We start from the raw sequence: 12,474 nt of genomic DNA, 5'->3' as shown, positions 1-12,474 counted from the left end.
CTTGATTTTGGTTTTCCAGAATAATTCCAGATAAATACTGGAATAGTTTCTTCACGACTATCTGTCCTATCCTCATAAGAACATACTGAAAAATCATAACTGTAAAGCTTTATTTTTTTTCTGTGATGGGGGTGAATTAAAAATTTAATTTTAATTGAATTGCAGGTGGCCACAATGAAAAGAATGCCAAACACACACACACACACACACACACACACACACACACACACACACACACACACCTCAGCAGCCAGAGACTGTGAGCTGTGTTTGCACCACTATATGGTAAGCGGCAATTGTGAGCTGTGTTTGCACCACTATATGGTAAGCGGCAATCTACCAGTATCCTTCTCATAATACAACATTACTCCATCCTGGATTTTTGATTGTTTCATTTTAATTGATGTATTATATATTTATTCAGTAGATCAATCAACAGAAACAAGTATGTGAAGGGACAAATAATAATCTTTCAATAATTTTTAATAGTTATTACACCATACCAGGTACAATTAATACAACATACTTAAAACTACTGACTAGAACCTCTCTTCTCTATTCATGAAATCACTTTTGTAGAAAAGGTCACTCAAACAAAATGAATGCACCACTATGGGATATCTTAACCAAAAAAAAAAACTTCTTAAAATATAATACTATACCATTATTTCCCTTTGATCCTACCAAATCCATACTTAAAACACAGGAACCAAAGATTAAATAATATGTCAAGATGAGCGATAAGAGTACAATGGACATATAAAAAACAAATGCAAAACTGACTGGTACTTAAGGGAACTAAAAATAAAAAAGTAAAAAATGAACATTACAAATACATAAAACATTAGGATATCACACACTTATTACTCAATGGAACTGAAACAACTCAAGCAAGGCTAAGAGGTTTGCACAAGAAAACACGATATTTCTTTTGGAACTGCCAACTTTGTCACTTTTCTTGTTTATCTGCTAGTCCTGTGTAATTATACAGTTGTGATAAGTAGATATCATCCTTCTGTCTTATATTGTAAATGATTCAATTACTCTTAAAAAAACATGTATTTAATTGCAGATAATTTAAAGGAAAAACAAAATATATATTGATATACCAAATATATGCAGTTATTACTTCCTACAAGGAACACTTTTGTTCTGACAGAGTTCTGGTAAAATGAAATTTTCCATTTCCTTTGTGTATATTATTCAGCATGAATGTATTCGGTGCTCTTTTTTTGTCACACTAATATAGTCTAAGTATTCAAACGTCGCTGCAGTTTCGTCCTGTTGAAAAATGACTGCCACTAAACAACTCCTCTGTAGCACAGATTTTCTTGAATAGCTGAAACTGTATGTACTGAAGATTCCAGCAACTGTCAGGATTCATAAACAAGACGTTGGTAATGTGGGAAGACTTCCCATGTCGGCAGGTGCAGAGCAAATTCCAGTGCAACTAGAACAGCAAATTCTGACGCCAACAAATCCTTGCGATTCAGTCGGAACACGCTTTCTGTTTTCTGAAACGTAATAAATCACACAGGTCAAATAGCATAATATTCCAGCAAAACCATTAACAGGGAAAACCAATAATTAAAGATTTAAAGAAGAAACATTCATAGCCATTGTGTATCTATGATGAGAGTATCAAATCATGGAAGATTACATCAATTGTTAGTGTGAATTGGTTTCTTGCCTACAAGCAAATATATCATATACATAAAAGAAAGGAAACTTACAAAACTGATCAGAAATAAACAATGAGAATATCAAAAGAATGAAGAAGAAAAGTGAATCACCATATGGGCCATCCTCAAGAGAAAACAAATGGACAGGGCTTAAGTGCCAACAATCTTTTCTTGCAAAATTTTCACTTAGGAATTCAAAGTTATACTATAGTTGCTCTGAGAATCTCTCTAGTCTCAAAGAGTGTATGTTTCATTCATAACCTGGGTAACCTAAGTTCTATTTCTCAAGAATAACTCCACAAATGTCTAAGGCAGTGAATTAAAAAAAATTATGATGCAAATCAAATAATTATCGTCAGAAGTGTTATTTACAATTGATGAGAGCAGCAGCACATTAAGAAAGGAATATGGTTCAAGTTCAGAGAAAATGGGTACAATGGATGAAATGTTGACTGTATGAACACACTTCTCTCTCTCTCTCTCTCTCTCTCTCTCTCTCTCTCTCTCTCTCTCTGTGTGTGTGTGTGTGTGTGTGTGTGTGTGTGTAAAAAGACAGAAAATTTGAAGACGTTTCCTTTCATGTTTGTATGTTATTGTGTCTATCCCTTGCCCGTCAGGTATAAGAAGAGTGATATTCTTTACTTGTTCCACTATTTGTATTCCAACCAGGATTATCCATTAATATATTACTATTTAAAAGATTGGTTGATAGTGATTGATAGCTGGGAAAAAAAAATCTGTAGCTGTACAATGTGTGATCTCGTGAGGACACCAAATGAAGGAAACTGTTGTATCCTTTCTACTGTGGGTGCGTAAAAAGTTATCTACACATAGCAGATCTACAAAGTTTAAAAGAATCACATTTCATTCCTAAGTGGAACTGTTCAAGCAATACATTCTTTTGTATACATGAATTATGCTTGCACTCTTCCCACCAACAATTATTCATTGTTCACATTTTCTCCCTCTTTAACTAAAAAATTTTCTGTCTAGAACAGAAGTTTTTAGCTACAAATGTATATGAATAACCTTTTTGTTGTGCCTGCCTGCTGCTCGGTGTGTGAGTAGCAATCTATCCATTTCACAGTACAGTTATTCCCTCATGAAGTAAGTTGTAAATAATCCATTTCATTTCAACAAGAACATGTTACAGACAATTACAATACCAGAAGAAAGAAGTGACACTCATTACACCACAGTAAGACTGACTGTAGCTCAAACAAGGGTTAACAATGCTACAACCAAAAGTTTTGATCATTTACCCAGTGATATAAAATGCATGTAACACAGCAAAAGTAAAATTTGAAAATGAACTGAAAACATTTCACACCGATAACTCCTCCTGCTCTGCAGGAGACTATCTACAAACATAAAAAAAAAGTTTTGCATCACATCGGTTCCAAGAGTTCCGGAACCTGTACAGAGAATTGGAATGAGATCAACGTAATCATCATTTCCGCCCTTTTTATTGTTCATGAAAACCACACATTGCATGTTGTACTACCATACAGCAAGACCTTCAGAGGTGGTGGTCCAGATTGCTGTACACACCGGTATCTCTAATACCCAGTAGCACATCCTCTTGCTTCATGCACACCTGTATTCGTTGTAGCATACTATCTGCAAATTCATCAAGGCAATGTTGGTAAAGATTATCCTACTCCTCAACAGCGACTGGGCATAGATCCCTCAGAGTGGTTGGGGGGTCACGAAGTCCATAGACAGTCCTCCTCAATCTACCCCAGACATGTTTGATAGGGTTCATGTCTGGAGAACATGCAGGCCACTCTGGTTGAGTGATGCCATTACCCTGAAGAAAGTCATTCACAAGACGTGCATGATGGGGGTGCGAACAGTCGTCCATGAAAATGAATGCCACACCAATAAATGAATGCCACACCAATATGCTGCCGATATGGTTGCACTATTGGTCGAAGGATGGCATTCACGTATCGTACAGCCATTACAGCACCTTCCATGACCACCAGCGGCGTACGTCGGCACCACATAATGCCATTCCAAAACAACAGGGAACCTCCACCTTGCTGCACTTGCTGGACAGTGTGTCTAAGGTGTTCAGCCTGACCGGGTTGCCTCCAAAAATGTCTCTGACGATTGTCTGGTCAAAGGCATATGCAACACTCATTGGCGAAGAGAACATGATGCTAATCCTGAGCAGTCCATTCGGCATGTTGTTGGGCCAATCTGTACCGCGTTGCATGTGTCGTGGTTGCAAAGATGGACCTCGTCACGGATGTCAGGGGTGAATCATGCAACCTATTGTGCACAGTTTGAGCCATAACACGAAGTCCTGTGGCTGCATGAAAAGCATTATGCAACATGGTGGTGTTGCTGTCAGGATTCCCCCGAGCCATGACCTGTAGGTAGCTGTCATCCACTGCTCAAATAGCCGTTGGGTGGCTTGAATGAGGCATGTCATCGACGGTTCCTGTCACTCTGTATCTCCTTCATGTCCGAACAACATCACTTTGGTTCACTATGAGACACCTGGACAATTCCCTTGTTGAGAGCCCTGCCTGGCACAAAGTAACAATGCGGACGCGATCGAACTGTGGTATTGACTGTCTAGGCGTGGTTGAACTACGGACAACACAAGCTGTGTACCTCCTTCCTGGTGGAAAGACTAGAACTGATCAGCTGTCGGACCCCTGTCTAATAGGCACTGCTCATGCATGGCTATTTATATCTTTTGGTGAGTTTAGTGACATCTCTGAACAGTCAAAGAGATTAAGGGATTGTGTCTGTGATACAATAACCACAGTCAACGTCTATCTTGAAAAGTTCTGGGAACTGGGGTGATCCAAAACTTATTTTGATGTGTGTATTGTTGTAATGTGTAAATGGTGATGGGCAGAAATTACTGATTAACATGTTTGTCTTTAATCAACAAACAAAAAGCTAATAAATTATCAGCTTGGAGGCATGTTTTTTTAAAGGAAGGATGCTAATATCAAATGACTCATTCTACATAATTATAATTCATCATGAAAATGATACATGGAACATGAAACTAACTAACTATTTGTGTATGAAAAAGCATGGTACTGGCTTACATACTTTGAAAACCTCAAAATGATATTCAAACATAAAATGATGCTGAGGATCAAAAGTAGACATACATTTCCACTGAATGTCACATATTGTGCCCCTGTGGATGAGGATTATTGTATGTGGGCACAATAAACTAGGACTCATGAACTTTGACAGTGAACTAGAGTGATTTACAGTGATTTAAGTGGAGGAGATGCTACAGCCAATCAACGTTGGAGGTTTCATGGCCATAGTATGAAAGCAGCCAATCAGCGAGTGGGTTCTATGGAAGCAGCCACTGAGTACAGGAACAGCCAATCAGTGGACACATCCAAACAAGACACCTCACCGAGAGAATTACAACTTGTAGCAGATGTGCACATGACGCATCGAGATGACAGCCAAAGCAGCAACAGCAGAAGAAGAAGAAGAAGAGTGAATAAAATAAGGTAATTTCATACCAAAAGCCATTTCATATTAAGTGATACATAATGAGTGGCCTTAACGAACAAGACAGTGTGAAGGGACAATAGGGGACTGGTTCTGTAGACGATAGTATTTATAAATTAGACATGAGTGTAACTTTGAATGATGGAGACAAAAGTTCTATTGTTGATGAAATGATAAAGCGTCATCTGCAGTGTATGGTGAGGGGAGCAGAATGGACAAAAACAGTAATGAAGTGGATGAAGTCATTAAGGTTAAATGGGAGGAACCTAGTAGAAAAAGTCAGCAAGGGCAAAAGTTTATGGCAGATGAAAAATTGAAAGCGATGTCAAGGCAAATTACGAGTAGTTCGTGTAGTATGTGTACGAAGGAAGACATTAATAGGGTGGAAAATAGTATGAAAGAAAACATAAGTAGTAAAAAAACGTACATGACTAGCTTAAAGGATGAACTGAAGAAAGAAATTAAGGTAGTCAGCTCAAACCTTTCAGAATTAAATAATAAGGTTGAGGCAGTAGTTAAAGATTGTGATGAAATATAAAGAAAGTAGTCCAAAGTACTAAATAAACTAGACAACCAAACTGCTCAGATTAATAATGATTTTGAAAAGGAAGTAGAAACCAAATGTGCAGTAGTGGTATAGGAAAAACTAGAAAAATGTAAATGAAAATGTAGACTCAAAACTGGCTACAATAGAGAAAAAGGTGGAACAAGTACAAAATCTAAAGCATAGAGAAAGTGAGTGGGTCTGATAACACAGGTCAACGATGGAAAAAATGTTTTGCTGAAAATACCTTATTCTTATGTTTTTAGGGTGGCAGTATCACCCACCATTTTACAATTAAATTTATTAAATTAAGTGATTTTTAAATAATTTAACAGCTTTTATATAATTAAAATAATTTAAAAAGGAGGTGTAACGAATTTAGATGACGTTGGTAGTACCGCTGAAAAAAATTGCTGGCAAAAAAGGTCAATTCTATTTTTGTGCAAATAGATGGTGTTTTGTTTACTGTCAACCTAACCTCAATTTCCCATTTCCTATTCATGTGCTCAGTACAATGTCTAATTGTGGTTGTAAACACTCTGCTGACAGTTTTTTACATTTGTGGTGAATTTGTGATTAAAAAACCAAAGAAACATTACAGACTTTGCGAAAAAGGTTTATCTATCATATCTTGGATCTAAACTTGGTGATCAAGATACATCTTGGGCACCGCATAAGGTATATTGTGTGTGTGTGTGTGTGTGTGTGTGTGTGTGTGTGTGTGTGTGTGTGTGTGTGTGTTGAAGATCTGGGAAAATGGTCCAAAATGGAGGGAAAAAGCCTTTACACTTGCTATTCCTTTGATATGGAGGGAGCCAAGAAATCTTTCCGATGATCGCTACTTTTGCAGTGTTGATATTACTGGTCATAATTCGAAAAACAAGAAGGTAATAAGCTACCCTAACCTTCCGTCTGCCATTCAACCAGTAGGTCATGGTGTAGATTTGCTGATTCCTGAAGCACCAGATGATTTAAATCCTGTTTCAATAGAAGTATTTTCTGTTGTACAATCTGATTTAGATGAACCAGATGATGAAGAATTCCATTGTAATACAGAAAGTCTAGAGCCCAAATTGTTTACTCAGATCAAGCTTAACAGTTTGGTTAGGGACTTGAGATTAACAAAAGAAAAAGCTAAACTAAAAGAAGGCGTCTTTGTCGGACCAGACATTAGAAAATTAACATTTGATGTTAACTTTGAACCCACAATGACCTTAAATGAGAAAGAAGCACGAGTATCATTCAAGCAAGTCGTTACAAAGTTCTTAGGACATGAAAAAGACACAGAATATGTTTCTATCATAGCTACAATGTTAAAGAAGTTTAAAACTTTAGGATGTTTAATGAGCCTGGAAGTTCACTTTTTGAACAGTCGCCTTGATTGCTTCCCAGACAATATGGGAGATGTTAGTGAGGAGCAAGGAGAGCATTTTCACCAGGACATTGAAGTGATGGAAAAACACTACCAAGGCTGCTGGAGCACCAACATGATTGGGGACTACTGTTGGTCATTTCACCAAGAAGTTCAGCAAGCGACTCATCGTAGAAAAAGCTACACTAGAAGCTTCAAAGAAAAAAAGAGAAAGAAAACAGAAACCAATTCCAGACTCTACTGAAATCTCTGTTAACACATATCATTGTTTTAAGTAGCTTACTGTAAATACAAACCATGCTTATGTTGTAACAAAGTGTTTCATTAATTTCCCTGTTTACCGTATAGCATAGGGTTTTTATACTATATAAAAAAAAGCAGATTGCTCAAAAACTATGGGTGATACAAGCAAACTAAGGCTAGTTTGGATTCAGCTCATAAAAATCTATAAAGATCAGCTATCAAAGCCAAAAAGTTTTTCAAAAAAAATTTTGCTTGGCCTGTGTAATCATTTTGATAAGCAAGATAATAGTTTTTCCAAGGAAATGATTAATGAGGATCTGTTGTCTGGAGAAGATCACATGGTAAGTAAAAAGGAAGTGTGACACACTGTAATAACAGCAAGAGTACATGGTAAACATATGGACTGGACAGTGGTAGTGATTTGAATGGCATTTCAAAAGCATTTTTTTGAATCTATTAAGAACACAGACGGTATAGCAGTGATGCATGTTTCTGGAATAAAAATTATTGGTGCTACTGGTAAGCTATCAAATAGCGTGAAACAAGAGGTACTATTAACTGTGGAATTGGCAGGACAGCTGTTGGAGTGCAATTTATTGGTGATTCAAAATCTCGGCATTGATGTAATATTTGAGTCTAATTTCGTGTGCAATTAGCAAGTAGTGGGTTCAACATTCTGTGTTGGATTCATTATGCGGCGATAATGCTTACCCCCAGCTGTCAGTCTCATTTTTCATGTTTCCTGAGGCAGTCAAACTCTTCTCCTATCCTATCTGTAGTTTATAAGTGAATCAAAAACATTGCTTCTTTGACTGTCATGTGATTTGGTGCAGCAGCATACTTTAGTATAGGAATATTTTAGAAAAGGTTTCTCTAGTATTATTTATGTATATATTATATTAGGTTATATATCTAAAAACAAAGTTGAAGTGACTTACCAAACAAAAGCACTGGCAAGTCGATAGATACACAAACAAACACAAACATACATGTTTGTGTTTGATTGTGTATCTATCGACCTGCCAGCGATTTTGTTTGGTAAGTCACATCAACTTTGTTTTTAGATATATTTTTCCCACGTGGAATGTTTCCCTCTAGTTTATTATATTAGGTTATGTTAGTTATAAGTAATAGAATCATAAGAGGATGGACAAAAGTAAATTGGTACCATGATTAAAGAATTTATGTCAAACAATGAGGTAAGGTAAACAGAAAATGAAAGGTGTCAGCATATGATGGAGCAGAAGGTGCAGATTATCTGAAAACTATAATTAACATCTGAAGTAATCAGCTCATGGGTGTAGCATCAGAGGCAATGTGCAGCAAATATCATCTTGAATACCAGATCTTGATATTAATTGTGGTACAATAGAAGTGTTTTTATTCACTGCCATCAGTATATGGAGATAGCTCTCTACCTACAGAAGTGTATCATGGTACAGCCTCTTCTAACGTTAAGGAAATAGAACTTTATAGATTCCTGGGGTAATGTGTTGAAAGAGTAAGCAAGATTTGTATGTATATCAGGCTAGAATTTTAAGAAATTTGATGGAATACAGTGAAATAATAGTTTTTCTAAGTGGTAATTTTGTCTGATCGGTAACGAGAGTTAAGTTTGCCGTAGCATAAGAACCTGTTTCTGTGGAGAGATCTTCAGAATAATCAATTTTGCATTGGATAAGCAGAGCAGGTGTTCATTTATTTGATAATGAAGCAATAAGGAAATAATAAAATAATGAATAATGTTAGGGTCTTAATGGCTAGGGAGCCTGTCTCTGCAGTAGGGATATTTTTTGAGAATGCACTCCACTAGCTAACAAGTTAAGAAATGTAAGTAAACTAATGGAGCTGACACACATGATTAATGAAAAAGATGAATGTATTCAGACAAATGTGGTTTAACTATCTTGGTGATATATGCAGCTGGGAATGAGAGCTTAACAGAAAGACCAATATTTTAGTGAGGTACAAGTCATATAACACTGCATTATCAGATCTGTAGGTTATCTGAAAACTTCTGTTAGTGTTCTGAGGAATTATGAGCTTAAAGTGGTAATACTGGGATGAAGAAAAGTAGTTTTGCTGATTAAATGATAACTGTGCTACTAGACTGATGCTAATATTCTGACAAGTCAACTACTTGGTTACATTTAGCGATTTTTGTGAGGCGAATGAGAGTAGTGCTCAGAGTTGAGTGGAGAAGTAGGGCAATAATTTGCTGCAACTTCAATTCCCTTAATTTTGCATTGGATAAGCAGAGCAGGTGTTCATTTATTTGATAATGAAGCAATAAGGAAATAATAAAATAATGAATAATGTTAGGGTCTTAATGGCTAGGGAGCCTGTCTCTGCAGTAGGGATATTTTTTGAGAATGCACTCCACTAGCTAACAAGTTAAGAAATGTAAGTAAACTAATGGAGCTGACACACATGATTAATGAAAATGATGAATGTATTCAGACAAATGTGGTTTAACTATCTTGGTGATATATGCAGCTGGGAATGAGAGCTTAACAGAAAGACCAATATTTTAGTGAGGTACAAGTCATATAACACTGCATTATCAGATCTGTAGGTTATCTGAAAACTTCTGTTAGTGTTCTGAGGAATTATGAGCTTAAAGTGGTAATACTGGGATGAAGAAAAGTAGTTTTGCTGATTAAATGATAACTGTGCTACTAGACTGACGCTAATATTCTGACAAGTCAACTACTTGGTTACATTTAGCGATTTTTGTGAGGCGAATGAGAGTAGTGCTCAGAGTTGAGTGGAGAAGTAGGGCAATAATTTGCTGCAACTTCAATTCCCTTAATTTTCATTTGAGTAGTAATTAAGCTATGTGATGGTGAATATTATTTTTCATAAAGTAATGATTAGTAAATCTATGCTACTGCACATCTTGAGTTTTTGCTGTTTTGAAAAAGGGGAAAGAGATCGAAATCCTTCAAGTTTAACCAGTTGCAGACAGTTATGACGTAGAGTAATGTTTTGTAGTGCAATGTGCACTTTATTTTAAATTTTTACTAGTCCAAACCTTTCGTACTATAGTCAGTTTTAGTGCTAATTATTGTGATGTTATGAGAACTATATAATATATCTATTTATGAAGTAATGACTATCAGCCATAGTGTGAAACATTTTTTTTCTTTATACATAAGTTAGAAGTAAAAGTAAATGTACTAAATTAGGGTATTTTGTCTAATTTTTTCATGTACTGTGGTGGAGGAGAACACCTCCAAGGGAACTGACAGCACTGCATTTCCTTACTAACTGCCATTTGGGCCTGTTGAAGGTGGACAACTTTTAACACTTATATCAATTAGTACCAGGTTTATATTAAGTAACTGTGTATCTACGATTATGGAGTGTGTGTTCTTTGTTAGTTAAGGTCATTGACTGGTGACAGGAAATTTAAAGTTTGTGATTTTTGTATGGAAAAAGATAAATGATTGTCTAAAATAATGAAATTTTATAATATATGTATATCTACAAGAGAAACAATATGTATCGGAAGCTAGTTCATGCTTAGGGCACTTTTATTGTGAAATGTAAAAGCTGTAGAGATGTCCCTCCACAATAGAAGTGGCATGACGCAATGTAAAAGGTGGTTTTGGTTGGCAAACTGGCCGGATCCTTGGTGTGGACAGTACACAGCCAGTGTCTAGCCATCGCACGGAACACATCAACGGTGCCAAGGGAACAATTGGAAGCCGCTTTGCAAGGAATTTTGCCTCGGATGTGGATTTGGCTGTTGCTTGGTACTCTCGGCAATAACGATTGGCTCTAACACATTAAAAATCCATTGCCAAGAAGAAATTTTATAGAGCATTCAAACATCAAGAGCCGTGAGTACAGTTAGTCACCAAGTTGCTTGCCACCACAACTTCACCACTAACTTCATGCATACAGATGTGTATCAGAGCATGTTGTTGTTGTTGATGTTGTCTTCAGTCCTGAGACTCGCTTGATGCAGCTCTTCATTCTACCCTATACTGTGCAAGCTGCTTCATCTCCCAGTACCTACTGCAGCTTACATCCATCTGAATCTGCTTAGTGTATTCATCTCTTGTTCTCCCTCTACGATTTTTATCCTCCATGCTGCCCTCCAATACTAAACTGGTGATACCTTGATGCCTCAGAACATGTCCTACCAACCATTCCCTTCTTCTAGTCAAGTTGTGCCACAAACTTCTCTTCTCCCCACAAACTTCTCTTCTCCCCAATCCTATTCAATACCTCCTCATTAGTTACGTGATCTACCCACCTAATCTTCAACATTCTTCTGTAGCACCACATTTTGAAAGCTTCTATTCTCTTCTTGTCTAAACTATTTATCGTCCATGTTTCACTTCCATACATGGCTACACTCCATATAAATACTTTCAAAAACGACTTATTTAAATCTATACTTGATGTTAACAAATTTCTCTTCTTCAGAAACGCTTTCCTTGCCATTGCCAGTCTACATTTTATATCCTCTCTACTTCAACCATCATCAGTTATTTTGTTCCCCAAACAGCAAAACTCCTTTACAATTTTAAGTGTCTCATTTCCTAATCTAATTCCCTCAGCATCACCCGACTTAATTCGACTACATTCCATTATCCTCATTTTGCTTTTGTTTATGTTCATCTTATACCCTCCTTTCAAGACACAGTCCATTCCGTTCAACTGCTCTTGCAAGTCATCTACTGTCTCTGACAGAATTACAATGTCATCGGCAAACCTCAAAGTTTTTATTTCTTCTCCATGGATTTTAATGCCTACTCCGAACTTTTCTTTTGTTTCCTTTACTGCTACAACCCTGTCTCACTCCCTTCCCAACTGCTGCTTCCCTTTCAGGTCCCTCCACTCTTATAACTGTCATCTGGTTTCTGTACAAATTGTAAATAGCCTTTCGTTCCCTGTATTTTACCCTGGCAACCTTCAGAATTTGAAAGAGAGTATTCCAGTCAACATTGTCAAAAGCTTTCTCTAAGCCTACAAATGCTAGAAATGTAGGTTTGCCTTTCCTTAATCCTTTTTCTAAGATAAGTCGTAGGGTCAGTATTGCCTCATGTGTTCCAACATTTCTACGGAATCCAAACTGATCTTCCACGAGGTCGGCTTCTACCAGTTTTTCCATTTGTTTG

The 12,474-nt window shown here is 36.8% G+C and overlaps 1 protein-coding gene across 2 annotated transcripts in view; it reads right to left on the bottom strand.

Annotated features, from left to right (window-relative positions):
• Positions 1-465: 465 nt before the first annotated feature.
• Positions 466-12,474, bottom strand: part of LOC126272073 (CDK5 and ABL1 enzyme substrate 2) — a 152,337-nt gene continuing 140,328 nt past the window's right edge. For both annotated transcript variants that reach the window (XM_049974619.1, XM_049974620.1), the window contains one exon: positions 466-1,514. In XM_049974619.1, coding sequence (XP_049830576.1) covers positions 1,374-1,514 — 141 coding nt within the window. In that variant the 3' untranslated portion in view covers positions 466-1,373. The remainder of the gene's footprint in view (positions 1,515-12,474) is intronic.

The sequence above is a fragment of the Schistocerca gregaria genome, chromosome 5 (genome assembly GCF_023897955.1).
Source record: "Schistocerca gregaria isolate iqSchGreg1 chromosome 5, iqSchGreg1.2, whole genome shotgun sequence".
NCBI lineage: Eukaryota > Metazoa > Arthropoda > Insecta > Orthoptera > Acrididae > Schistocerca > Schistocerca gregaria.
The sequence above is the reverse complement of the archived record's forward strand: the minus strand, read 5'-3'. Positions and strand labels throughout refer to the sequence as shown.